We start from the raw sequence: 26,885 nt of genomic DNA on the forward strand, positions 1-26,885 counted from the left end.
GTGCGGTCCTTTTGTCCAGGCTTCTTGTTCTCAGTTTGGAAGCTGCTAGGACTAGTCCTTGTCTGCCTCAAATGCCTGCTTTCACAGAAGCGTAATATCCATTTAGGACTCTAAAATGGGACACAGGTATGTATTTACCTGCCCATCTCGATTCAGTGGCAACACATGTGACCAGATGTGTCACAGAGCTCCAAGGGAAATCTGACCTGTAATGGTCACTATTATACATAAGAACTTTTATTTTAGTTCTTAAATTGCCTATGCTGGTTTGTGTCTAACTAGCAGTAACTCCCTGCTTAGCTGTCTCTTTCATGCTACTTTGACAGGTGAGGTTTTGCAAAAATAGTTCAGGATTGAGCCCTTCCCTACTGCAAGCCAATTTCTGACTGTCAAATAGCACTGCATCCTCACACACATGTGAGCACAAGCACTTAAAATCCATGCATTTCAGTAGTTGATAGCTAAAATATATGGAATTTGTTGTTTGGTCATTCATCTGCAACCTGTTTGTAATTAAATAGGCAGAAACTGTTGTGTTAAATCCAAGCAGATTTTTAAGAAGACATTTCAGTACGTGTGGATATGTAGTGTTTCACTTTTTTAAAAAAAAATCAATGCAAAATACGTTACTTTTTCTCCAAATTGCCTACTAGAGAGAAATCACTGTTTTGTCCTTCTACAATGGTCTCTGTGCCTAAGAAACCTTTGAATAATTACCCTCATTTTTTCCCTTGTTCAAGTTCAAAGTCAGATTCAGATTTCTTTAAACAGATTGGCACAAGCATATTTGTCTCTCCACAAGTATTACTGCTGTTGGTATCAGGCACTGGATTTTCAGTCTGCCAGCTTCTCCCTACTGGAAGATGACCTAACGTTCCCTTTAGAAAGTATGTATTAATGTAAAGAGAAAGAGGGGTGTGCTAAATCAGGAAAGTGAATCTGGAGAAGGAACGGCACCTTCTGCACTACAATGCTGTTGTGAATGTGTCTGTCCATCCCCTGATCTCTTCTAACGTCACCTGGACCAGGTACTTCAGGGTCAGGGAGTTGCAACTACTTCTGTATGATATAAGTTTGTCTAAATGTGTAGGTATAATAATACATAATAAGGTATTTTTGACTGCATAGCTTTGAATATATTGCCCGTATGCTCTCATTATTACCATCTTGGTCTCCTCCTCTCAATGTTTACTAGTTCTGCATCATTTCCCTGCCAGGTCTTAGCTTAGGAGTACAGTTGCAAAAAGACCAGGATGCCTACTCGTATGTAAGTATGTAATTGCTTAGTCTCATTGGGTTCAGCCAGGCAACTCATATACATAAAGTTAAATAAATGCATATGCCTGGGGTCTGTCTTCCTGAGCTTTCTAGGCTTGGGGCATTCTCTCTGCCTCCAAATCTCTATCCACCTTTAATGAGCTGTATAAATAAATACAAAGTACTGCTGTTCGTTCCATATCCATAAAAATATATTTTGTTAGCTGAGAGGTATACAATAATAGAAAAGATCAGACCCATCCGATGTTTCAGGGAGCCGTGGGAGGACAGGACAAGTAGCTGCTTCCAAGTGGTTGATGGATCTGAGGGCCCGGCAAGACAGATTTGTAGGTTAACTGTGATAAATGATCTTTGGCTTCACTGACTAAAGCAAGGTCACCCTTCTCGGGGCACTGCCTGCCTGCTGCAACCTTGCAGCAAATTCTAGTTGAAGTACTGTGCAAACAGACCAGTTCTTATTCTTAAGAACTTCATTCTTAATGAAATTAAGACTTTTCAAACCCGAGATGATAAAATACTGGACAAGAGGGCAGAGATTTATAAGGCAGTGCTAATGTTTATTTACTAGAACTTAGTTCTGTCTTTTTTTTTTGTTGGTTTTTTTTTTTTTTTAGTTTTCAAAAGGGAATAGGCCCAACAGGACAGCTGGTTTTTTTCTTTCTGCAGTCATTTAATAAGGGAAAATAGCGGAAAGTTTGTTTACTGCCCTCGTGGCTGCACCCACTTGACAAATTTGAAATTGAGAGTTTAGTTGTTTTTTTCTTTTGAGTATTTTTTGCTTGGATTTCTTTGGAGAAAAACAATCCAGGTTGTCAAGGGTGGGAGGAGGAGAAGCACAGAGCTTTGACTACATTGTGTGCCAAAGGTTTATTTCAGCTATTTCTATGTTTGGAAGGGGGGGTTTATTCCCTCCTTTTTTTTTGGCTTATGTCCAGCCAGTGAGGAAATAAATATGTGAAGAAAGAATGCTATGGAATGTTAACTCCGCTGCCGTATTTTCTTCCTTTTATCATGCCCCAAGATTCAGTGAAGTTGATATAAATTCACCATGCCTTCTTTTAAAAAAGCATAACAGAAAGGCATTCTTCCTCTAAGAGTCAGACTGTAAAAGGTGATTTTCTTTCACTCAGTTTGGTTTAAGCCTGTAAAAAGCATTAAGTGAAAAATCTGATATATTTGTTAGGGCATTTATTGCATTACTAACTTATATTTTCAGTTCTCAGTGAAAGGTTTATAGAGAACATAAACCTTGAAGAGTTTTTGTTCAGGATTAAAGATATATTTTCCCCATTTTCTGGTGAAATAATAGCTCATAAAATGATTGGGGTGTTGGTAATTATTTTTAGCTCTCTTTATTTGCTAAGGATATTCTGTTCAAGTTGCTGAGGTGCACGAAGAGGGCCTTTAAAAAACACTCTCCTTGATCAGACAATTCATGTCCTTTAAAGAATTGCAAAATAATCAAAAGCTTCTGATTAGATTTCATCATCATGTTGTTGTTGTTCATTAATTACACTTACAGACAGCAAAGATCTTCCAGTAAACCATAAATCCAGCATATTCAGTAGTAGTCTGTCGTGGTGTGAGTAGTACGCTACGTCTTCCATAATGAATAGCTTTAATACTGGGCTAATTGGGATGCTGAAAGAACTAAAATAGCTGATTGGTGGTGGCATGTAAAATCAAAAAGAAGTAATTGCTAAATTCTTTCTTTCTAGGGCAAAATGGTAGGGCATGTTCTAATTAAAATTTCTTGGGAAATATTTTTCCTGGGAAATATCTGTATCTGAGAGGAACTGCTGAAAACAAAGTGAAAGAATATGAAATATTTCAGATATTATTCTTCTAGTTTAAAGAATTAGTTGTGGTTTTAAACAGTAGCAGAACATTGTACCCAGCAGTCACGTTGCTTGGAATATCCCAGGAATTAAGGGAGTTACGTGATCATGTCACAGAAAGCCACATTCTCAATAGCTTAGAGTATGTTATCGCTGGACATACATTGTATATTTGCTGTTTAAATAAGCTTATTTTTCTTCTCTTTAATGTCTGCCGTACAGACTCCATAGTTCTTGCTTCATGTGATGCTCCAGCATATATTTTCCTGGCAAAAAGATACCAGGTATCAACTGTAAACCTTATTCTGTATCAAGATGCTATAGGACAAGTGGGGAAAATACCTGCAATATTGTCATTGAACAGTATTGGCTATCTTCATGCCCTGAGCTGTCAATAGTCGGCACTGGGTTTCTTTGGAAGGTTTCATAGCCCAGCATATTTATTCTGAGGCATCAGAGCAAGAGCAAGCCTGGGTGCATGTCAGGCTGTAGAAGGACAAAACCCAGGATACTCTTAAATCCATTGTGTATTGTCGGATTATCTACAAGCTTAGTATTTAAAGCTCAAATCAACCACATTTAATTTTTAAAGGTGTTGTGTTCTGTATGGCTTCTGTTTCCTATATGAAGCAAACCTTTCAAGCTGGATATTGCAAGCAGTGTCGTGTTGTAGAAATACAGCAATACAGAAACGGACACGAAAACATCAAATCTAGTGTGGCGTCAGGGAGAAATAGACTCATATCTAAGTTTTTGTCTTGAGCTACATTCAGTGGTGACACATACAAATGATTTTATGATCTAGGCATGACTGAGCTTAGTGGCCATTATCAAATGTGAATTGCTGTGAGAGGTTGGATCACTTCGTTGTCTAGGTTAGGTATGACCGAACGAAGTCTGATGCCTCACGTCACTCATGCACAGTTTAAGTAAACGTCTTCATTCTCCATTCTGAGAAGTTTGGGAGCTGCAACTATTACGGTTCACCTACTGGGTCAGCAGATTCTTTTAAAAATTTACCAAGCGTATAAAAATTACATACCTAGAGGTAAACCTGTATTAATTAAAATAGAAAAAAAAATCCTAGTTGCCTATATTGTTAGAAGCTTCATTTGTTACGTTCGCTTTTTTTCATGAAATGCTATTCATCTTGGCTGCTTTCCAGCTAATGGCATCTGTGCAACCATCAAGTGAGAATTAGTTCAGAGGGGTCAGGGTTATTATTACCTTCCTGGAATGCACCGAATGAACTTACCTCCACAGCTTTCCAAATGGGGCTCTGACCTCTTTTACATCTACAGTAACAGCAATGCCAAAGAACCAAACACTGATACTTTTACCTCTGTTCCATATCCGTGAATACTTATCATGGGTTGTCATGGCTTTTATTTTAATAGCAAACATTTCGACCACCTTTTCAGCACTTCAGCAGTACAGACTGCTGATGCTGTGATGTGGTAATATAATTAAAAGGGATCAAGCTAATTTCTAAATTTCCAAAGAGATTGTTTCATATGCCTTTACAGAAATGCTGAAGGTCTGGAGACTGTGGAGTGCAGTGTTGCGCAGGAGCACAGAGCAAGGAGAGACGCTGGGAGCAGTTTAGCAACATTAGCAAAGGATTTGCCCCAGCCCAGCTCATCTAAGAAGCCTGAGCGGGATGTTGCACCAATGTAGCAGTCTTGCTTCTAATGAGATACCAAGCTAGAAGAGTACAATTAAACTGATGGCCAAGGGAGCCGCGAGACTGCACTTTCCCGCTTTGTGTGTGTGTAGAGAGCTCAGTGTTTTTGTATCTGAACTGCTGCCAGCACCTCAATTTGGGAAGAGCAAGAAGGGCATTGGGTGTTTGGAGACACACCTCTCCTAAAGGACGTGCACAGCCCAGCACAATGTTAGGACTGCTGTTGGCAGCCCCATGCAGGTGTGGGGGACGACCCCAGCACTGAAATGTGGTTCCAGTGGCTGCGTTTGACTGTAATGTTTACTGTATAGTTTGGCTTGAAGGACCTCTACGCTGTGCTGTAGAGCAAATTCTGTATTTTGTGATTGATCAGCAACAAGTAAAACCCTGCTTCAGTGAGCCTTCAGAAGCTTTTGTCTCTCTTTGTTCATCAGTTTTAGTCCTTAGTACCCTCTGTGTAAAACACTGAGAAAAACGATAATGTCTTTACTCTGTTAGATTCTCGTCTTGAGGTGCTGCTTTATGTCTTCATCTGTATCAAAAGCTAAAAGCATCGCATCAAAACTTGCGTTCGCTTGTTGTGGGGGTTTCACGATGGCTAAATAATCTCTGCAACAGCTCCGTGGAGGCGCACCAGGCGTGTTGGGGAAGCAGCTCCTGCACGCTAGTGCTGGCACGTCAGGTCTTTGAAGACGGTAGGTGTTCTCGGCATGGCTGTAACAGCAGAAAAGTCTGCTGATGTTTAGTAAAAAGGAAATGTTACTTTTTAGGTAGGCGCTGCTCGGATTTGTGTGCAGAGTAGCTGCTGCTATTAGGGCTGCACGCGTATTCAGAAGTACAAAACTATCAAGGCACGTGAGGGCATGTCTGTATCAGCTGGTCGGAAGATAATGAATTTGCAAAGAAATCCTTAACTGTAATATACAGTGTTGGCACAGTTTTGTGTCAGAACTCAGGAGAGGCCTAAAGGCTGGGACAAGGGGGAAAGACTGCCGGCCTCAAGCAGATTTGGGTGAAAATGGGGAATATGGCCCTTATGGTGGTGCGATGGTAGGTGAGATACTGCAGGGACTGTACAGGGACCTTGTTGTTGATGGGACCATGGCATCCCCTGCAAAATGAGCTGCGAGGGTTACTGTATGGCCTGTCTGATTTGCACCAAGATGTGAAATTTTTTTTTTATTCTCTTCTTGCCGTTAAACTTTAAACTCTGCTAAGTGGAGTGATTGTTCAGGTTAACTGTGGCTTTGTCTTTCAGCACTTCATGTTGCAAGGGATTACTTAGAATAAAGAAGCAGAGCTGAGATTTCCAAGGGGAATTAGGTGCCTCACTCCTCTAGGCCGTGCTGTAAACGCCAGTTGAGAAATGAATTAATGATACGCTGTGAGAGTTGTATCTTCACATGGAAAATATGCACAGTAAACGATTTTTGCTTTGGGAAGTATTTACATCATGCTGTTAGGAGTATATAGACAGCATGTTATCTCCATTTGTTTTAGTGACCATTTGTCTTAATTATTAATGTGAATTTGAGCTGCCTTCTTGATTGCATTTAAAAGCAAATCACCCCAAGTTCAGAAGTTCACTGCACATGCCCAAAACTTTTTTTTTCTCAAGAGCTTAAACCAAACTTCAGTGATCTTAGTCATGTTCTGCTTGACCAAATACTGACCTTCCTCTGCAGTAGAAAGACATTTAAGCCTGTTTTCTAAAATTAAATCAAATTCTTGTAATCCAATGACATTTACAACTGCTCAAGTCTAGTCAGATTCATATATGTTTAAAGTGAGACAGGTTCATACGGTGTTTATTTTTCTTGAGCTAAGGCTGTATATAGCATTTGGGATTAAGTTGAAAATCAATATGTTTCACAAATGTCATCAGAGTAGGTCTGAAAAAATATTCTCAATATTTCTTAAAACAATATCTACATATTACTTAATACTCACTGCAAAAGGTTTCTCTGTATTCTGCTGTACACTACATTTTCTGAAAGTATGTATGCTGTCATGGCCAGTAACTATTTCTCAGTGATTAGTGTGACAGTAAGTGAAGCGTGAATATTGAGACTTGCCATATCATGCATGCCAAGTTCCTATATGGCCCTACTGCTGTGAGACAAAACATGCTATTATGTTTTAGACACAAAGCCATATTGTGTGAAATTCCATCCTGTCACATACTGAAGGAGGTGTGTTTAAAAATCAAATCTTTTTTTTTTTTCTTTAGTTCTTCCTGTTAACTTTTCTGTATTAGATACTTAACTACTGAACCCCATCAGAAAATTCAGCCTTTGTCCCTATTGAGGAATCATGTTTCAAACTTACATCAGAAAAATTGTTAATATTTACGGAGGAGATTTTAAAGAGACTATTGGCCAAAAAAAAAAAAAAAAAAAAAAAAAAAGGAAAGAAGCAAAACCAAAGGTTTTGACATTCCAGACCGCTGAGGTTATGCACTAAATGGGTTTCTCCAGACAATTCTGATGTAGTAGATGTAATTTAAATACATAATCATACAGTGCATTTTTCATAAGTAAAAGAATAGCTTGTCCTTAAACAAAGCAGTAAAATTAGTCATGCATTCCGCTGTTAAGACTGACAACCTTAGGAGCCCACATGCATATGCCTTTTGTAGCGTCCACTGATTTCCAGAAGTGACTTTGCAGAAGACGTGGGTTTTGGAGAAGAATTTTTTCATTGCTGTGCAAAGCTCCATAAACAAATTTAGAACTTTGATGCAGAATTTTAAAGAATCAGCTGAGCCTAGCTAAAAGTGATGATTTGATCCATGGGTTACTTGGATGATCTTCTTTGGCCTGTATTTCACAGGAGGTGAGACTTGATTGTTATGGTCCCTTCTGAGTTTAAAATCTATAAATGCTTGGGAACATATTACGAATAATGTAGTGACTGGAATCTTCAAAGCACTATAGAAACAACTAACACCACCCCCACCATCCCCCCAGCACTATTCGGAGTGTTATTGGGGCAAGTAAATCTAATAATTATAGCAGATTGAACTATTTTTGCAGACTGTGCAATGAATTTATTCTTTTTTCTATTTATTAATTATAAAATCATTTCTAATTTTGACGGATTTATTCACAAGTATTTCATTAATTGATGTGACTGTGTTGCAGCCCTAGATATTTTTGTTGGGTCTATATTGTATTAATGTGTAATCTGCTGATTATTTGATACTTATCTTTGGCTTCTTGATTCATCTCAGTGAATGGGTATCTTTTTTGTTTCTAAACTGGGAAGGTGACTTTGGCTTCCTACTCAAAATATTTTCACTTTATATTAGTTAATCTGATTTTCTTGCTAAAAAAAAAATCTTAGCAATATGCCAAGACATACTGCTGGTGACAGTCAAAATGTTGGCATTACTCTCTTCAAGAGCATGGAGGAACTAGGGTGTCATCATCCGTAATTTCACCTGCGATTCAGAATTCATTAATGTTTGAATGTTCTTTTCTTTCGCTTTGCCATACTTAATTAGCATCTTCACTCTATGTATGAATCAGGTAAGGAATTCTTACATTGGAGGGTAATATTTCATTACTTATTTAAGTGAGTTCATTTTTCTGACTTAACAGAAGTTTTCATTCAAGATAGACCAAGTTTACTATGGCTCCAAAAAATGATGCAGCCATCTCTGTGGGGAAAAAATATATTGGTGAAATGATTTGCCAGGACCTCTGACCAAATAATTGGTGCAGGTGGAATTAGGCAAGACAGTTCTCATAGACTCAATATAATCACCAATCCATGGGAATTTTGGGTGTGTAGAAGAATTAATACCAATTCTCACTGAATATTTACCTCTCCTTTTCCTTTCTTTGTTAAGAATAGCCTTTTCTCTTGGTATTTTGCTGTGTTCTGTAATGAACTTTCCTGTAATTTTCAAAGAAGCTGAATTAATTTCTATAATCTGGTAGTTTAAGGAATCTGTTGTAATTTATAGGCAATGACTGTTTCGTTCAAGGTGCCTTTGTTTTGTCATGAATTGAAAATGAAAACAGAAAAGTTATGCCCGTCAGAAACACTAAAGTTTAGCATCTGTTTAACCTAGACTAACAATTCCAAATCCTAATCCTGGGGGTTCTGTAAAATCATGGCTAATGAGAGATAATGTACTGATGTGGTCAGCACTTCTGGACCATTCATCCCTGGGAATTTCTGGACAAATATCCTGTCTGTTCTGAAAAAGATATCAGATAGGCACAATATTCAAAAATTCCTATCTAGTGTACAGTTGCTAGAAATTAAAAAGGTAGCCAGTGGCATATTTTTGGAATCATTGCAAATATCAGCGTATCATACATATTCCAGCACATAGTTTAGCAGAGATGCTTTTGCCTTTAAAGTTGTTGTTTTTTTTTCATATCGAGTGTTGCATGGCATGGACAAAAATTTGTGAAAGTTGTGTCTATGACATTTGTGACTGACTTAAAAGTTTTCACTGTGATAACTTATTTTTTCATTTAATGTTTTCAGTGTTATCTGTTCTTTGTTGCAGAAATAGTTTTCACCTGTGCATACACTGATGCTTATAAATTATGCCATGTCAGCCCAATATTAAGTATGTGAAAATAAAAGAATAACTCTGTTTAATCCATCTTCCTTGAATGGCTTTCCGGAAAGTCAGCTTGAGCTGAACAGAAATGAACATTTGCATGAAACGTGCTGCAGGATTATTGATTTTAGAGGATAACACCATCTTTTTTTGTACTGCAGGCTACTCTGTCAGTTTTGGGAAACACTGCATTGAAAAATAGGAGACCTTTTGTCCACTTTGGCATTTTACCTGACAAGAGATCTTTACCGAGCAAAGGCATGGTTGAATTTATAAAGTTACCGAATAATAATAGCAACACGATGTCAACAAGATTCAGCACCTCTTTTCCAACTGCATATTACAATAATTTTGGTGGCTTTGGAAATTTAGGAGGCAGCTGTAGGTTACTAGACCCAAGCCACATCTTGCTGATTACCATTTTACTCTCTCCCTTCAGAATCTATTAATTTTAGTTTATATTTTCTTAAAATATTCCCAAGATATAGCTCCGAGTAAAACAATTAGTTTTCTCAGACTACCCTAGGTAGCCTAGAAAAGATAATTCACTTACAATTTAATGTTTGCATTGCGTTAACATCTAATGAAGAGTCAGTCCCCTACTGTGTGGATATATGAAAAAATAAGAAGTCAGGAATTCCCGAAAGACAAATGCCTCTACGAAACATGATTCATATGTTGTGTGTTACGTGTCATTGGATTTAAAAATTTGATACTTCACAAAGTTGTATGAATACTGCTGTTACTTTAAGCTTGGATTTCATGGGTTTAGGTAGTTTAGTAGTGTTTCCAGCACTGTAAAATTTCAGTCTATCAGTATGCTCAATAAAATGTAAATGGAAGAATCAAAACAGTTGCTTTCAAGATGCTGTTGCTCATGATCCTTTAGCATACTAGGCAGGGCATATGTGATAGGGTGTATTTTATGCTCTATATTTGTAAAATGTTTATGAAGTCTGAGCTATCAATCCACAAATAATTCATTGACTCACTAACCTGAGGAATATCTTTCCTGGTAGAGCTCCCGAACGGACTTTGTCTTTATCCTGGCTAGCAAGACTTGGTGTTTGACTGTGCTGACTGCAGATGGAATTAGTAAACAGAATAATGAGATTGTTTTTCAGAAAAACCTTCTTGTTTGTGTTTCAGGCTGAGCTATGTGAATCACGCGGAAGATCTAGCCTCCAAACTACTCCAGTGTTTCCCAAAGAACAGATTATCAGCACAGGCAGCCCTGAGCCATGAGTATTTCAGTGATCTGCCCCCCCGGCTATGGGAGTTAACTGATAGTGAGTATAACCACCTCCCAATCAATTAAAAACAAAGATGCTGTTTCATAGAGATGCACGCGTGTGTGCTAACCCTCATGCAGATGGCTTCATGGACATACACAGCCACACACAAAATATGTGAGTGCAATTGTGTAGTTTGAAATTACATAGTTAGCTTGACACAGGAAAAAATGGATTTTTTTTTTTTTTTGCTATCTCTGCTCTGCAGTCTGCAGCCAGCTATCTTTGTATTTGATTATGTGTGCAGCCAAGAGAATTATCTGAATTGTCATAAAGCAAAAGGAAAAATACAATTTACATATTTAGTGCTTTTCACTTTATGATACACAGTACTTCTTAACTAGCTGCGGCGTACAGGATAAAAATCCAGCCGTGTTTGATTCACAGAATCTCTATCTGTTATAACAGTAACCTTTAAGAAAGGACTTGGCATTCGGAAGTCTGAGAAACACAAAGTAGGCAATCAGTTAATTTGCTGAATTAGACTGTGTAAGAAGAGGATGGCAGATGATATTATTAACTGAGAATGCTTTCAGTATTTGCATACATCTTTTTATTTCTTTTATTAAACAAAATGCATTCCAGTTGACTTGGCAAAAATGTTCCTATCATCATGTATGCTGTCAGTTATCTCCTTAATAATTGTAAATCATTTATACTGTACTTGTCCATATATTTTTCCAATGTTAAAAGCACACGACTGTTTATTCTGGGGAAAATTATTATCATGCATGATATTTTTGATTCAGATTCTGTTATTAAAAATAGGTTTCACGGGGGAATAACAGTCAGCATTTTGCTTTAACTCAATGTGGTGAAGAGAAGCATGCTTGCATTGGAACAGTGTATGCTATTTTCTGCTTTCAAGCATACATCTATTAGCAAAAGATCTAAATCCAGTACTTAGAGACAAAAAGTTCAGAAGTGCAACAATGGCACGTGCCTGTATAACTATGGCTGATTTACAAGTTTGCTTGCAAAAACTGAGCTCAGCTTCTGAATATTAATCCACAATAGATTTTGTTTATGCCAGTGTCTGTACGAAAACTTTCATCTTCTAAAAGTTTACCATTTCCTTCCCCAACAGCTGGAATAGTTACATTTTGCACTGGTTCTGTGGCCTGGCTGCACCCTACTGCCGACTCTGCTCTGAAGAGCACTCTCCCACTTTTAGAATACGAACATTAAAACCAAACTAGGACCACTAATTTTTGTCCATCACTGTCTCTGGCATAGGCCATGTCCTTCCTCTGCAAATAGATTCCCAGTTTCCTCTTCTGCCACGCTAACCCACCACTCAGTTTGCTGACTGCGGTACTTCATAAGCTGTAAATTCAAAGGCTGTCGTGTAAATTAAGGCTGTCTTTGCTGAAACTGATGCAAAGAGATTCATTTCTTCAGAACTAATGAAACATCAAGAATGCCTTTTTCCACTAAATGGAAAACAAAAATCATTCTGCAGTGGTGACATCTCAATCCCTCTGACTGTGTGATTTAGTCTAGCCAGGATTTTGAATTCTGAATTCTGCAGTAGTACTTTTCTGTTAATATGGACTTATTACCCACTTGCCACTTAGTTTATCAGTCAGTGGTTAAATCCAGTTCTATCAGTGAAGTAAATGCCTACACATTATCACTCTGCAGCAGGCTGCCAACAGAGACAGTCTTGTCCTAGTCATTAACAAGCACAATGTATGCAGAACACCAGAGGGGAATTAAAACCACAAAAAATACCTCAGGGTGGTATTTTTAATATGAGAATTTAATTTGTAATTTCACAGATTAAGAATTTTGGCTGCATTAATCCTTTTATCAGCTCACAGCAGGTTATTTGCAGAAGCATAACCATAAGGCGATATTCATTGGCAGAAACACGTCTTTGCATAACGTTAAACATCAGGAGCAGTGAAACCTTTTGAAGGGGGGAGAATAAAGATGAAAAATCATTATATTTTAAAGCAAGGTTCTTCTAAATGCCTCCAGTAAAATTTTGAGTTACAGAAAGACTGTTTCTGTGTCTAGTAGATAATCATTATGAAGCATAAATCCAGATGCAAGAAAGGACAATCCCAGTATCAAATACTACAATCATTTCTGTTTAGTATGACTTGGATATACTTGTAAACATATTTGCAAAACAAAGAAGTCATATACTTTGGAGAGTTGGGAAAATGTTTACTGTGTAGTGAAATTACCAGTTTTTGTGATTCTACTTCTCTGGGTTAATATTTTACATTGGGAAAGACTTGCTATTGATAATTAATGAAATGTAGGTATAAATACATTGAGACTTTATGCACAACAGAAGTGTGTGTACACACAAAATCTGCTGCCTCCCAATCAAGACACCACTGCGATTTTACAAATCCCTGATGTATTCATCATGGAATATGTTTTGTCCAACATACTCCTAATGCTGAATTGCAAATTCGGTGATTTAGCACTAAAAACCAAGGAAAGACTCTCAGGTGAGGAGGAAGAAAGAGAGAGAGGGGGAAAAAAAACCACAGTGAAATGATTTTCCATCAGAAAATATTGTTTCTATGGAATCACAGTATTTCACAAAAGTATGGTGACTCTACCTACATTGAGAAAGTCAAAAAGAAGTGTTTCATGTTCTCTTCTTGTTTTGACTTTTGTACTATGAATTTATATTCTATGTAATATATTGCAGGATAACATTTTGATCTTCTGTTTTATTTTTAAAATGTGTGCAAAATAAGTTCCTGTGAGAAGCAAAATTTTGATTTTTTTTTTTTTTTGTTTGGTTTCAAGTCAAGGCATCATTTCAATTGAGTTAGAAGTTCAGTTTCCAGATGAGCCATCATGTAGCCACTTTCATTTTTAAAAAATATTACATTAAAAAGTTGAGTTGTGCAATTCTGCCAAAAAAATATTGTCTGGGAATACAACACAGTTGATGAAGAAACACAGCCTTCATTCATCTCAGACTGGAGCAGTAATCTGTAGATTAACTGCTTTTAGTAAATATGTGTACTTCTTATTTTCTATTTAAGAAAAAAAAATTAGTCCTCCCCCTTTTCTGCTTTCATATTTGAGAGCTCATATTGATTTATTTTCATAGAATATATGTTTGCATAGAATGTGTGTTACCAAGGATAGCAGAATATCAAATGCAAGTTGAGATGTCAAAAATACAGTCGTAAGATACTGTGGGTAAAACAATAGCTGGGTCTTTAAAATTCATAAAAATGAAAGAGTGGCTCCAAAAACTTACAGCTGTGGTAGTTGTTCGTGCGAAAACAAAGAAAACTGTTCCGGCCCTGATCAGTTCTCTAAACAGACAGTCTATTAACATTTGCTCATGCAATCACGCAGTGGCAGCTCTCTGAGGATATTTTTATATGGACATCTGTTCTTAGAAGGTATTAAAAGTCAGTGATTTTTCCCCACCAGATTGAGGCATCCGAAGTAAAAAGGAGGTTTTGTATCATTAATGTGTGAGTCTTTAACCATTTTCAGTTTGATCCTGTGGTTAATATCATCATGTCTACTCATAAATAGTTGCCTGGTGTTGTGCGGAACTCTTCAAGGTTTTTCTAGCTCATGCAGAAGGGGATTACTTTATGTAAAAGCTATTTGAGTTGTTGAGATATTCTTAACAAGCTTAGTTGTCTTTAAGAGTTAATGGAATGAAGTACAACAAAATATCTCAGTTCTACTGGCATCAGGATTTTGAGGATGTGATACATGATGTCAAGTTATTGAAAAAACTTGCTGCATTTTTTCACATTCCTATTTATTTCTAAATACTGTCAGAGAGGAAATTTCAAACTGGAAAATATGAATTATATAGCAGTGTAAGGACAAAGAAACAAACACACACACCCTGGAAAAAGGTTTTTTTAGATGGATGCAACTGAGAACGTTTGCATCCTCCAGCTTCCGCCATCGTGTATGCAGGTTCTTTCCAGTGGGAATAGGTGATATATGTAAAAGCTGTATATATTTGCCAAGTGCTGTGTTTGTCATGTATATTAACTAATTATTTTTAAATTACTGCTTTTGCGTAAAAAATCAAAGTTTCTGAACTGCCACTTTTTTTTGCAGTGTCTTCTATTTTTACTGTACCGAATGTAAGATTACAGACAGAGACTGGAGAAAGCATGCGAGTCTTTGGAAAAAACAATAGTTATGGCAAAGGTGTATCAAACAGCAAACATTGAAGAATACCTATGTTCACAACTGATAATGCAGGTAAGACATGATTATTGGAAGGTGTGTCTTTGCAAATACTCTCTATTTTAGTCCTTTCTAGAGAAGTAAACTATAAAATTAAACTGCACATTTCTCAAATTGCTCATGTTCAGGCAGATAATCTGTTTTTGCAGTATAGATGATCCATATGAGGAGTGTACGTTCCTGGCGTTGTGGGCAGGATCAGTGTCACTGACAGGTTGAAAATATCGCAGAAGTTGGTGCCAGCAGATTAAGCACGAGGTTGCCTTTAATTTGGACTGATATTCTTTTCCTCTGGTTAAGATATGACGAGATAAAATTATCTGTAGCCAGTTCTGTTGTTAACTTTGGGGCAAGGACAAATATGATTGATTTAGTAGGTTTGGTAGACTTGATAGCAGAAGGATGTTCTTGATGGAGTCAGAGGTGCTGTTATGTTAATGAATTTGATCTGTATCACTGGATCTACTAGAACTGGTTTTGTTCCCAGATGGCTTTCATTCAATGTTTCATCTTTTTAACCCTATTTATTCAGCAGTGGAATAGTGTGTAATATGACTTCAGATATTCTAAGAATAGAACAGAACCTGTGAAGGGCAGGTGAGTAGAGAGGCTACTTCCTAGCTTAAAGTAAGGGAATGGTGGTTGTTACGTTGCGGCATTAACTCTCTTCTGACCCTATGCCTCACCCCAGTGTTTGTTCAGTGGGATCTACCACTTGACAGACTCTTCCAGATTAGCAGTGTCCTTTTATATGGCTGATTTGCTTATTATACTTCTCTAAATAGTTTCATACTCACAGTGTTTCACAAAGTACCCAAAGTGCAGATTTGTCTCGTTTAAAAACCTAGGCCTGCCTTTTATTTTTTAAAGTCACAGTTGCTTTTGCATGTTGAGTCTTTTATAGCAGCTTGTTATGGAAGTTCTAGGAGCTGAGATAAATGCACATGCTGCTCGTGTACATATTCAAATGTATGGTGTGATATAAATGTAGTTGATACTCTCATGAAGTCTATCTTTATCTAAGTCTGCTTGCTACAGTATCGGATATAACCTTCTCTAATGAATTATATTCAGTTTTACTGTTGAATGTTTATGTGCAATAATTTTTTAACCCTGTCATGTTGTGGAGACTGTCTGCCTGACAGGCAGCAACTACTGAAAAACTGAAATGAATAGATTTTGGTCTTGACAGCGTGCCCCAATTTTTGCACATGCTCTTCGCCAGCAAACCATTTAAGAATTTCTAATGTCAGAAATGAGGCTGCCTCAGAGCAGTCTGTTTACATCTTTATTGACAAGCTAATCCCTACTTTTTCCTGGGGCTGTGTCCCTGCAGACATCTCTTCAACCTTGTCTGTTCTAACGTTACATATCATCCATCTAAAGTAAATTTAGAATGTGCCCATCTGTGCTAAAGACCTTTTATTTTGAAGCTTATGTACAGAATCTCCTTTCTCATGTACAGAATCTCCTTTCTCTGGCTTCCAAACAAATGTAATTTTTCATATATACAGTATGCAATAGAAAGTTTGTATTTGCAAAAGAGCATGCAAAATAGCACAGAAGAGAATCGTTTGACCATTCTTACTGAAAGCAGATACAGATGACGTTTTAAAATGTTATGTGTAAGCAGGAAGAGAGAGCCAGCCTTGACACACATCGCTGTACGGTTGTGGCTACTTAACCACAGCTTTAATACAGAATAGCACCTTACATTGTGTAAGATCTGGCAGCACTTAATAAATGTTGTGACACGTGTTCATTATTGATTACCGTTTTCCATGATGGCTTGGGACTTTCTTGTGTTAGGTGCTTACAGTGCAATAAAATATCAGTTCTTTGTTGTAGTATTTGACTTGTGATATAAGACGGGGAGCAGCAGGTAACACTGGAAGACTAATAATACCAAACAGAAGTCCTCTTACTTTTACAATGTAGAGAGCTGAGGACTGATGAGATTAAACTAGAATAGCAGGGGAGGCAGAAGAAATATGGACATGGAGCCTGGACCTGGGTGACAGATTGTTAGCATGGGTGGAACCCTTTGAAAGGATGAGACCACCAAGCAAGAGGAAGTAAGAGTCAGTGTGGAGAGCGAAAGGAGTTGGGGAAAAAAGACTGCAGTTTTGATAATGTGAAAAGGACGTCTGGTGAAGGCTTAATCTGAATAGCAGGTGGCTCTGATTTTAAGCAGTAGAGTGGTGACTCGCCAGTAGGATGTTCAATCGGTAAAATCGATGAGTTAGAACCTGAGTCAGTTATTCTAGCAGAGGACTGGAGTTGCAGTAAGCAGGGTAGTAGCATTAAGGAAGGGGTATTTATTATGAGATATTCAGTTAAAGTCTCCATTCACAAGGCTCAGTGAGGCAAAAAGGTGCATAAACAGCAAAAAGAAAGATGACAGTAGCTCTCCAGGGCCATGAAGTTAACGGGTAAGCGAGACAAGTAGAGTTAGGGAAGAAAGCAGAACGAGCTGTTAAATTGTCAACGAGAATGGTCTGATAACATCACAGCTAGTGAGGATAAAGGAAAACTAAAAGGTGCCAATACTGCAAGGAAATAGATCAGATTATGAAAAAAATAGAGGCAAACAAATACTTATAGCTTGTCTCCTGGACAAGGCAGGTACATACGTGTTCTACCCATCTTCTTGAATCGACTTTATGGATATATAGAGGTGGTAGGGGCTGGAATTTTGAAGTATTCCAATATACATTAGGAAGCTGTAAAAGAGAAAAATTTGTAGATAGTTGCTCTGTGAATCCTCTGACGTATGTGTGTGTGTTTCTGGGTTTTATACATTTTATATATTTTTATATATTATAAAGGAATTAATTAGAAGACTTGCACACAAAAAAAACAAATGAAGAAACCGTCTTCAACCCCCTCCAGAACGTTGATGGTGTGGAAAGAAATTCTAGTCTTATGTCTTTTGTCTGGTCCATCCTTCCAAGTGTTCCTAATTTCCTTTTTTCAGGGTAGAATAGAAAATAAAATTGAGAGCGCCAACAAAGAAGCTGCGCCAAATCTTGGTGTGATAATCTAACAAATTACGGCCTGCTGTTTTCTCTCCACACACTTGCCAGAAGTTAATAGTGCACCCACTGCTTTAAATCCACCTTTCTTTAGGGTTTGGAAAATAAAGAGACAGGGTTTTGCCCAGGAATGGCTGAGATATGGGTAAACATCATCATCTGCCAGCTTTGGAAGCAGCAGTTTCTGGCAGGTTGGTAAAGGAGAGGAGCTAAAGGCAGTAACTTTGTAAATGGCTCCATCGTCATTTGTTAGAGCTCGTCTGCTGCCCTGAGAAATAGCTGCAAGGAGCAGCTGAGGAAACTGCTGCATCCCTGAGAATTTCTACTGTCTAAAATATTGTTCTTCAGCTGCCTGTTTGCAGCATAGCTGCTTACAAATCCAAAAAACTCTCTGAAGTAGCAGTAACCTGTTTCTGAAAACCTGGATAATCCTTGTCAGATCCAGACTACTAATAGGGTCTTTGTGGCCTACACTGTGTCATTGTCATGGGCTCCAAGAGAGAGACAACATGTTATTTCAGTGCCCATGGGGAAAGAGCTGACATTTGAAGTTACCAAGATCTTTTTGAGACTGCCCCCTACTGGAGAAAATTAAGAAGATGTGGTAATGAGCTCCATTTCGCGAAGAAGAATCAGTTTAGCAGTGAATTATATGGGACCTTCTGGCCATATCCAAGCATCTTTAAAGCTTTGTAATAAAGCAAAATATTTTTATTTTTTGGCCGATGGTTTTCACTGCTATTTTGTTTCCCCTTGGGCAGCAAGCACCTCTGTGGAAGCATTCCCCATTCCCCACTGCTACACAGACTGTTGAGATTTATTCATATAGTATTCACCCATCTCTACAGATATTTTATTGCGACGTGAATGGACCGTAAGAAACTCTAGGCTGCTTTATCCTGTGGCCAGTGGAATACATGGGTAGAGCTTGTTCTTCACTGGAGAAGGATGAGTCAAATTGTAATTGAAAAGACAAGGCATTACCTGATACCAGATAGCACGCAATGTTTTCTCGTGGTGATTTATAATCCCCAGTTCCCATTGGCGGACCAGAGACACGAGATGTGCTTCTGGCCTATTGTCTGCTTCCCGGAGCCGGCAGGGACAGCTTCATTCAGGATGGTAACACCATATGCTTTTAAAGCATTTAACCTGTATTACCATAATGAGATCCCCTGGCTTTCTAAATCTCTTTGACAATTCACTGGAGCAAAACAAAAAGCGGTCTTTATTTGTATTGCTTCACCACACGCACATGCATCCGAGCAATCCTGAATTTCAATCGCAGGATGCTGAATTCTTTCTTCTGTGTCCATTTAAGCCAGCAACTGCCACCAGCCCAGCCAATCAAAGGGATGATGGCGTCATTCAGGTCAGCTCAGCTATGTAAAACAGAATAAAGCTGAAGAGGTGACAGTTACCACTATAATGGCAAAAAGTGCCAGTTACTGATTTGGTTGTTTCTTACGAGGGATGTTCAGCAGCGCAGAATCGTTACCTAAAATTGCCTTTTTCTCTTTGCTAGCTAGAGAGGTGACTGTTGTTGCATCCCCATCCAAACAGTTTCATTTTTCTTTGTCATCCTCAGTTTTACATTTACACCTTCTGTAAGAGTGTCCCTTCAGCACTGCTATGTGGGAACATGATTTTTGCCTGCTTTGCCCTTGTCGAGCCGCAGGGAAGCTATAGTCCAGCAGTGTATATGTCCAGCAGTCAGTATTGAAAAGCCATTCTCATTCGCTGCTCCCCTGCATTTCCTCTGTCCTGGCTATCCCAGTGTTGCTGAATCACCATGCAAAAACATATACTGTGCTTCTAAGTCTTCATCTCTCCAGCTTCAGGGGATAAAACTGTAGAAAATTCAGAGGAGAAAGGTCTGCATAAAAGAGAAATTCTGAACTGAGTTACTGTATGTCAGCCAGGTTTTCTCACTGTTGATTTAAACAAAAGCTGAAAGTAGCCAGTAGTGCCTTATAGGTGTGAGATCTTGAAATTCACTGTAAACCCTGCTTGGGAGAGAAAAGCAGAGTTATAAAAGCACAGCAGTTAAGTTTCATTTTTTTAAATACACTTCTGTTTTTTTAATAGATGGATTCAAATAGATGTGTACAAACAGTCATTGTGCTGCTGCAGTTGAAAAGATGGAGGCCTAAGCCCTAAAGACGGGAGGTTTAAATTTCTCTTGCATCTTTTAGTGCCAGACAATGTCTATACATGAATGTTGAGGGTCAGTTTAATTATTTAACTAATACTGGATTTGCATAAATTGGCTTTCTTGAAAAGGCTAATAAGATGCAGTTGTGGTGGGCAGCTGAAAGCAATTTGGGTTTGAGTCCAGTAATGACAGTACTAAACAGAGTTGAAATTATAACATCAATTTTGTAAAACGTTGAATTAGTATTAAGCTGTGAAAGATAACTGCAGGATCCAAGGTATTTTTTGGCTAATACTTTTAGTGCCATTATTTTCATATGTTAACAACATAATGGTTTTATGAGACTGTTCCAGCTGTGCTTTACTTAATATCAAAGAATAAGATCACCACACTGATAGAATATTCCCTAAATTTAGCACACAAGTGAAAAACTCCAGGCACTGGACTACATTCTCCTCTTGATATCTAAGAATTTATTATCTTGTTCCTAAAGTCTAAAATGAGAGTTATGGACTGAATTTTGCCCTCTGTTCAGCCATAAAGAAAAGTCCACTATATTCAGTAGACTCTGCACAGAGGGTGAAATGGACTGAGAAAAGAGCTGGCCAGTGCAAGGCTGTCTTCATATAAACCCCTTGTCTCCCTTAAGCGACACGTGGTGACTGAGGGTAGAGCAACCATCCCTGCAGATGTCCATCAGGTTCCACAGTATGCCACAGGGATAGAATCATAGAATGGTTTGGGTTGGAAGGGCCTTAAAGATCATCTAGTTCCAACCCCCCTGCCCTGGGCAGGGACACCTCCCACTAGACCAGGTTGCTCAAAGCCCCATCCAGCCTGGCCTTGAACACTTCCAGGGATGGGGCATCCACGACTTCTCTGGGCAACCTGTTCCAGTGCCTCACCACCCTCACAATAAAGAATTTCTTCCTGATATCTAATCTAAATCTCCCCTCTTTCAGTTTAAAACTGTTACCCCTTGTCCTATCACTACACTCCCTGATCAAGAGTCCCTCCCCATCTTTCCTGTAGGTCCCATTTAGGTAATGGAAGGCCATTATAAGGTCTCCCTGGGGCCTTCTCTTCTCCAGGCTGAACAACCCCAAGTCTCTCAGCCTGTCTTCATAGGAGAGGTGCTCCAGCCCTATGATGATCTTTCTGGCCCTCCTCTGGACTCACTCCAACAGGTCTGTGTCCTTCTTATGGTGGGGGATCCAGAGCTGCATGCAGAACTCCAGGCGGGATCTCACGAGAGTGGAGTAGAGGGGCAGAATCACCTCCCTCGCTGGCCACGCTTCTTTTGATGCAGCCCAGGATGTGGTTGGCTTTCTGGGCTGCAAGTGCACATTGCCGGCTCACGTTGATCTTCTCATTCACCGACACCCCCAAGTCCTTCTCAAGGCTGCTCTCAGTCCGTTCTCCACCTAGCCTGTATTTGTGCCTGGGATTGCCCCGATCGAGGTGCAGGACCTTGTACTTGGCCTTGTTGAACATCATCAGGTTCATACTGGCCCACCTCTCAAGTCTGTGCAGATCCCTCTGGATAGCATCCTTTCTCTCCAGTGTGTCAACTGCACCACACAGCTTGGTGTCATCAGCAAACTTGCTGAGAGTGCACTCAATCCCACTGTCCATGTCACCAATTAAGATGTTAAAGAGCTCCGGTCCCAATACTGACACACCTGAGAAACGCCACTTGGCGCTGGTCAACACTTGGACATTGAGCCGTTGACCACAACTCTTTGAGTGCAACCATCCAGCCAATTCTTTATCCACCGAGTGGTCCATCTATCAAATCCATGTCTTACCAATTTAGAGACAAGGATGGTGTGCAGGACAGTGTCAAATCCTTTGCACAAGTCCAGGTAGATGACGTCAGTTGCTCATCCCCTTTCCACCAATGCTGTAATCCCCTCCTAGAAGGACACCAGATTTGTCAGGCACAATTTGCCATTACTGAAGCCATGTTGGCTGTCACCATTCACCTCCTTATTTTCCATGTGCCTTAGCAGAGTTGCCAGGAGGATCTGCTCCATGATCTTGCTGGGCACACAGGTAAGACTGACCAGTTCACTGTGTCTTCCATTTTTCCCCTTTCTAAAAATGGGGGTTATGTTTCTCCTTTTCCAGTCAGTGGGAATTTCACTGGACACCCATGGCTTCTCAAATATGATGGATAGTGTCTTAGCAACTTCATCCACCAGTTCCCTCAGGACCTGCGGATGCATGTCATTGGGTCCCATGGACTTGTGCACCTTCAGGTTCCTTAGATGGTCTCAAACCTGATCGTCTCCTACAGTGGGCAGTTCTTCATTCTCCCAGTCCCTGCCTTTGCCTTCTTGGGTGGTATGGCTAGAGCCCTTGCTTGTGAAGATCGAGGCAAAAAAGTTGTTGAGTACCTCAGCCTTCTCCACATCATGGGTGACCAGGTCTCTCGTTACCTTCCAGAGATGTCCCACATCTTCCCTAGTCTTCCTTTTATCACTGACCTACCTGTAGAGGCTTTTCTTCTTGCTCTTGATGTCCCTGCCCAGATTTAATTCTATCAGGGCTTTAGCTTTCCTAACCTGATCCCTGGCTGCTCAGAGAATTTTTCTGTGTTCTTCCCAGGTTATCTGTCCTTTCTTCCACCCTCTGTAGGCTTTCTTTTTGACTTTGAATTTGTCCAAGAGCTCCTTGTTCGTCCATGGAAGTCTCTTGACATTTTTGCATGACTTCCTCTTTGTTGGGATGCATCACTCCTGAACTTGGAGGAGGTGATCCTTGAATATTAACCAGCTTTCTTGGGTCCCTCTTCCCACCAGACCTTTATCCCATGGTACTCTACCAAGCAGATCCCTGAAGAGGCCAAAGTCTGCTCTCCTGAAGTCCAGGGTAGCAAACTTGCTGTGTGCCCTCCTTGCTGCCCTAAGGATCTTGAACTCCACCATTTCATGGTCGCTGCAGCCAAGGCTGCCCTTGAGCTTCACATTCCCCACCAGCCCCTCCTTGTTGGCGAGAACAAGATCCAGCATAGCTCCTCTCCTCATTGGCTTATCTATCACTTGGAGAAGGAAGTTATCATCAAGGCATTCCAGGAACCTTCTGAATGGCTTACGCCCTGCTGTGTTGTCCCTCCAACAGATATCGGCATCCCCCATGAGGAAAAGAAAAGAGGCAGGATAGAGAGAGGAGGACTTCATATTTATTATTACCTACTGTGCTCGGTAGGACAAGTATTTCAAGCTTCCATGGCTAGGAGAGATTTATGTCTTCCTTGCAGTTATATACTCCATGTTATTCTGTGTGAAATTAGTGGCTACATACTTTCTGGCCTGATTTTTATTTAAGTTGCAATATTTCATGGCCAAATCAGCTGCAGAACTGGCAGAAGAAAAAGGAAGCATTACTACTGTTAGGGATGAACTTCTGTCAAGGGACGATATCATATTTTCTTGTACCGTTGCATAGTCTGGAGCCTGTTTTCAGTTCATTTCTAATGCATGATAACTTGCCTTCAGCACTATGAAGATTCATTTTCAAATAATTTTTAGTGTAGAGGTTTTTAATTTAACAGTCTCTTATGCTATAGGAAAGATAATTAGTGATATTTGCATTTGCCCAGTTGCAAATCTGTTTATCTGTCTTCCCAGTTTGTTTGTTCTTAAATTTAAGATCTGGAAGGTGGAATCCTCTGTGCCATAAGTGCACTGAATTGTCTTATTAATATTAGGATAGCAAGCGATTCCCACTAGACGGTCTTTGTGGTCCGTTGATGCTTTAAGAAGTTTCTAGGCATGAAAGGCCGTTTGAGTTGCAGTGGGCCGATAGTCTGGGATGACATTTGAATGCAGAGAGGACAATGTATAAATGACAATGACTGGGAGGGAGGCAAAAGCGGGTCTAAACTCTCCCTATTCTCCCATGGACAGTCACCTCTCCTTTAGGATTATTTCCTCACGTGACTCCTCAGTTAGGCTTTGTCTAAGAGGAAAAGTGGAACCACTGAAGGGGAGAAACTGAGGTCTGCAGACAAAGCAGAGGCTTCCAGTGCTGACACATGGCCCGTAACCCAGAGAGACAGCAAAGCTAATGAGAGGCATCACCTCTCAGGCATCATTTGCAGCATTCAGAATTAACAGAACATTTTAGTTTCAGCCAAATCGTAAACAAAAAACGAATTTTAGTAATGCCGTATACCAGAATTGTTTCTGTGGAGAGCGAGCTTTGTGTTGCTATTTCGAGCCTGTAGTTTACATTGCCTGATTCTCTATGAAACAAAGAAACTAAACCAACCACTGCAAAATTGGCTCTGGAGGCAACAGCCATTAAAGTAAATGTGCGCTGAATACTTCTAGCTGCTGCATTTTTAGGCAAGACTCTCCCCACAATAGTTTACAACTCAGTTAATAAAAATACATTAATTTATTCTGTCCCATAAGCTGGGGTGAGGGTGGATGGGTTTCCCACATACTCCTATTGTTAAATTGCTATGAAAAGTCTGAGGAGGAAAATCAAAAAAAATCAGGAAAAAATACTAAATTCTCCAATAAGAATATATAATATAGAAGAATAACATTGAAACAGTATCTTCAGATATTTTAAGAAGTGGAAACAGAATTGGGTATTTCCATAATTTTGTGGTCTTGTTATAAATTATTAATGTTGGTTTGGAGCATATATGTATTTTGAATTAGTAATTATGGGTGATCATTCTCTGCCATTACTACCTACCTATTAATTCTGTACAGCCATATCTGTAACCGTCTTTTGACATTAATAGAAGGACTGATTGTGCATTATATTTTCTGGTGTGTATATTGTAACAATGTGGTCACAGCGTGGTATAAGCCTTTTTATTTAAGTTGTCTTCCTGAAATTCTTATTGCACAATTTCTTTTAACACCTCTTTAGTTCAGTATGTGCATTGCATGTGTATTAAAATCTAGTTAGCTTACAGTCCACCTCCTAAGTTTGATTAGGGCCAAAACTAGTTATCTGGAGGCAAAAAGAATCTACACAATTAAATCTGTCCTGGTGTGCTTGAAAGATTTAGCAGTAAGTCATCTGTCACATCATAAAATGAACAAAATCAAAACAACTGAGTCATTATCATGACTCTGCTTGTTTTCAGCCCACAAAGTCACATCTAGACTATGTAGATACTGTATTTGTTGTTTTACGTATCTGTGTGCAGACACTTGTAAATACAGAGGTGTAAATGTTGCCACCATTTAAATTAGGTTAAAAATGCTATTTATGGCTTGCATCAACAACAAAAAATACTCATAATCATCCCTAGGTGAAGACACTCATTTAACGAGCTTACAGCTCCTAATTAATTCTGTAAAGAACGCCATTTGGCAGACCAGAATTATAAGGTTTGCATATTGATGCTGGCAGGGAAAAATATATCTGTTTTCTGTTTATATGGTAAAATTAACTTGTGTTCTTCAGAAAATGGCACATCTCGGAGGTATTGCTCTCAAAATGATCTCAAGGTGGAAAGAAATCAGTAATTACAGCACCAGACATTCCGTTCTGTCCTAATTTTCCCACCAGTTTTTCAATGTTTCAGCTGCCTCAGAGACTTAAAGTACTCTCATTAGGTAGCTGCAGAGGCTGCCTGCTTGCCTGCTCCATCACTCCCTCACTAGCTTTCTCCCGCGCTCCCCCTCTCTCGCTCTCCCTTTTTTTTCCCCCCTCCTGCCTTGGGAGTGACTGTGAAGATCATTTGCTGGCGTGATTGGCAGGTTAGAGGATTCGATCAGATGAGTTCCTCTTAGTGCAGGTCAAAAAGGCTAGTTAGCAGGAGCTGTCGAAAAATGCCAGCAGCATTCGAAATGGGAAATGTCATGACTTCGAGGCAGGGGGTGCCACCTGGAACAGAAAGCCCCCAGCTCATTAGCAAGTTACAGGATGCAAGCTTAACTGGAGGGAGCAGAGGAGGAAAGATAATACCCAATAGGGAAAATTATTGTGAAGTGGAATTGATTTCATGTATAATTTGTTTATCACTGGAGGGGACAAATGCTGTCCTCCTGACATGTGCGGAGGAGTGTGGACTATGAATGAAGCAACTTAGCATAATCTCCAGGTTGAGCTCTGGATTTAAAGAACGCCAACTTCTTTCTTCCCAACTGTGGAAATGATCAGGTCATGTTGTATTAATTAAACCTGACGTAGTCTCAAATGGTTTATCTGGGCAATTTTAGCAATTTAACAGAATGTGGTAGATATGAGCTGCATTCATTATTAACATGGGGCAGTGTTTTGTTTTCTGGATGCAGTGGAGTTGGGGTTTCTTTGCAAGCTGCTGTTGTAAAAAGATGTGTTTCTGTTGCAAGTTTAATTATAACAGAGCTCATTTTTAATGCTTAGTCAGACTACATAAGATCAGAATGCGATTCCAGTTGCATGATACAAGTTCATTTCCAGGAAAGACTACATACCCTTAGAAAGTGTGGATTTAAAAATAAATAAAGCGTTTAGGTTTAGCATATAAAATTTAATGTGAAATGAAGACTACAGGGTCTGCTGCCTGTCATGGACTTAAAAAATGCTCATTTAAAATACCAGCATTGCAAAATGCTTAGTCTTCTCCAAGACATTCTGTAGTGGTAAAATTGCAGGCAAATTCTTCATCCCAGTCAGCTTAGCTAGCCCCTGGCTATTAAAGTTGCTAACCATTCATTTGCTTCACTAGTCTATATTTTCATATAAAAGGCATATTGCATATCGGTAGAAATGAACTGCATAGATTTTTTTCTCCCCATAGTTTTTTTCAGAAATGTTAAGAAAATAAGATGGGATCATGGTACCTTCCGGAGTCTTTTTTC

The 26,885-nt window shown here is 39.2% G+C and overlaps 1 protein-coding gene across 3 annotated transcripts in view; it reads left to right on the plus strand.

Annotated features, from left to right (window-relative positions):
• CDK14 (cyclin dependent kinase 14) overlaps positions 1–26,885 on the plus strand; it is a 329,408-nt gene that overhangs the window by 247,154 nt on the left and 55,369 nt on the right. For all 3 annotated transcript variants that reach the window (XM_063324807.1, XM_063324809.1, XM_063324808.1), the window contains 2 exons: positions 10,532–10,671; positions 14,746–14,892. In XM_063324807.1, the coding sequence (XP_063180877.1) occupies positions 10,532–10,671; positions 14,746–14,861 (256 nt within the window). In that variant the 3' untranslated portion in view covers positions 14,862–14,892. The remainder of the gene's footprint in view (positions 1–10,531; positions 10,672–14,745; positions 14,893–26,885) is intronic.

This window comes from Chroicocephalus ridibundus, chromosome 2, assembly GCF_963924245.1.
Source record: "Chroicocephalus ridibundus chromosome 2, bChrRid1.1, whole genome shotgun sequence".
Classification (NCBI taxonomy): Eukaryota; Metazoa; Chordata; class Aves; order Charadriiformes; family Laridae; genus Chroicocephalus; species Chroicocephalus ridibundus.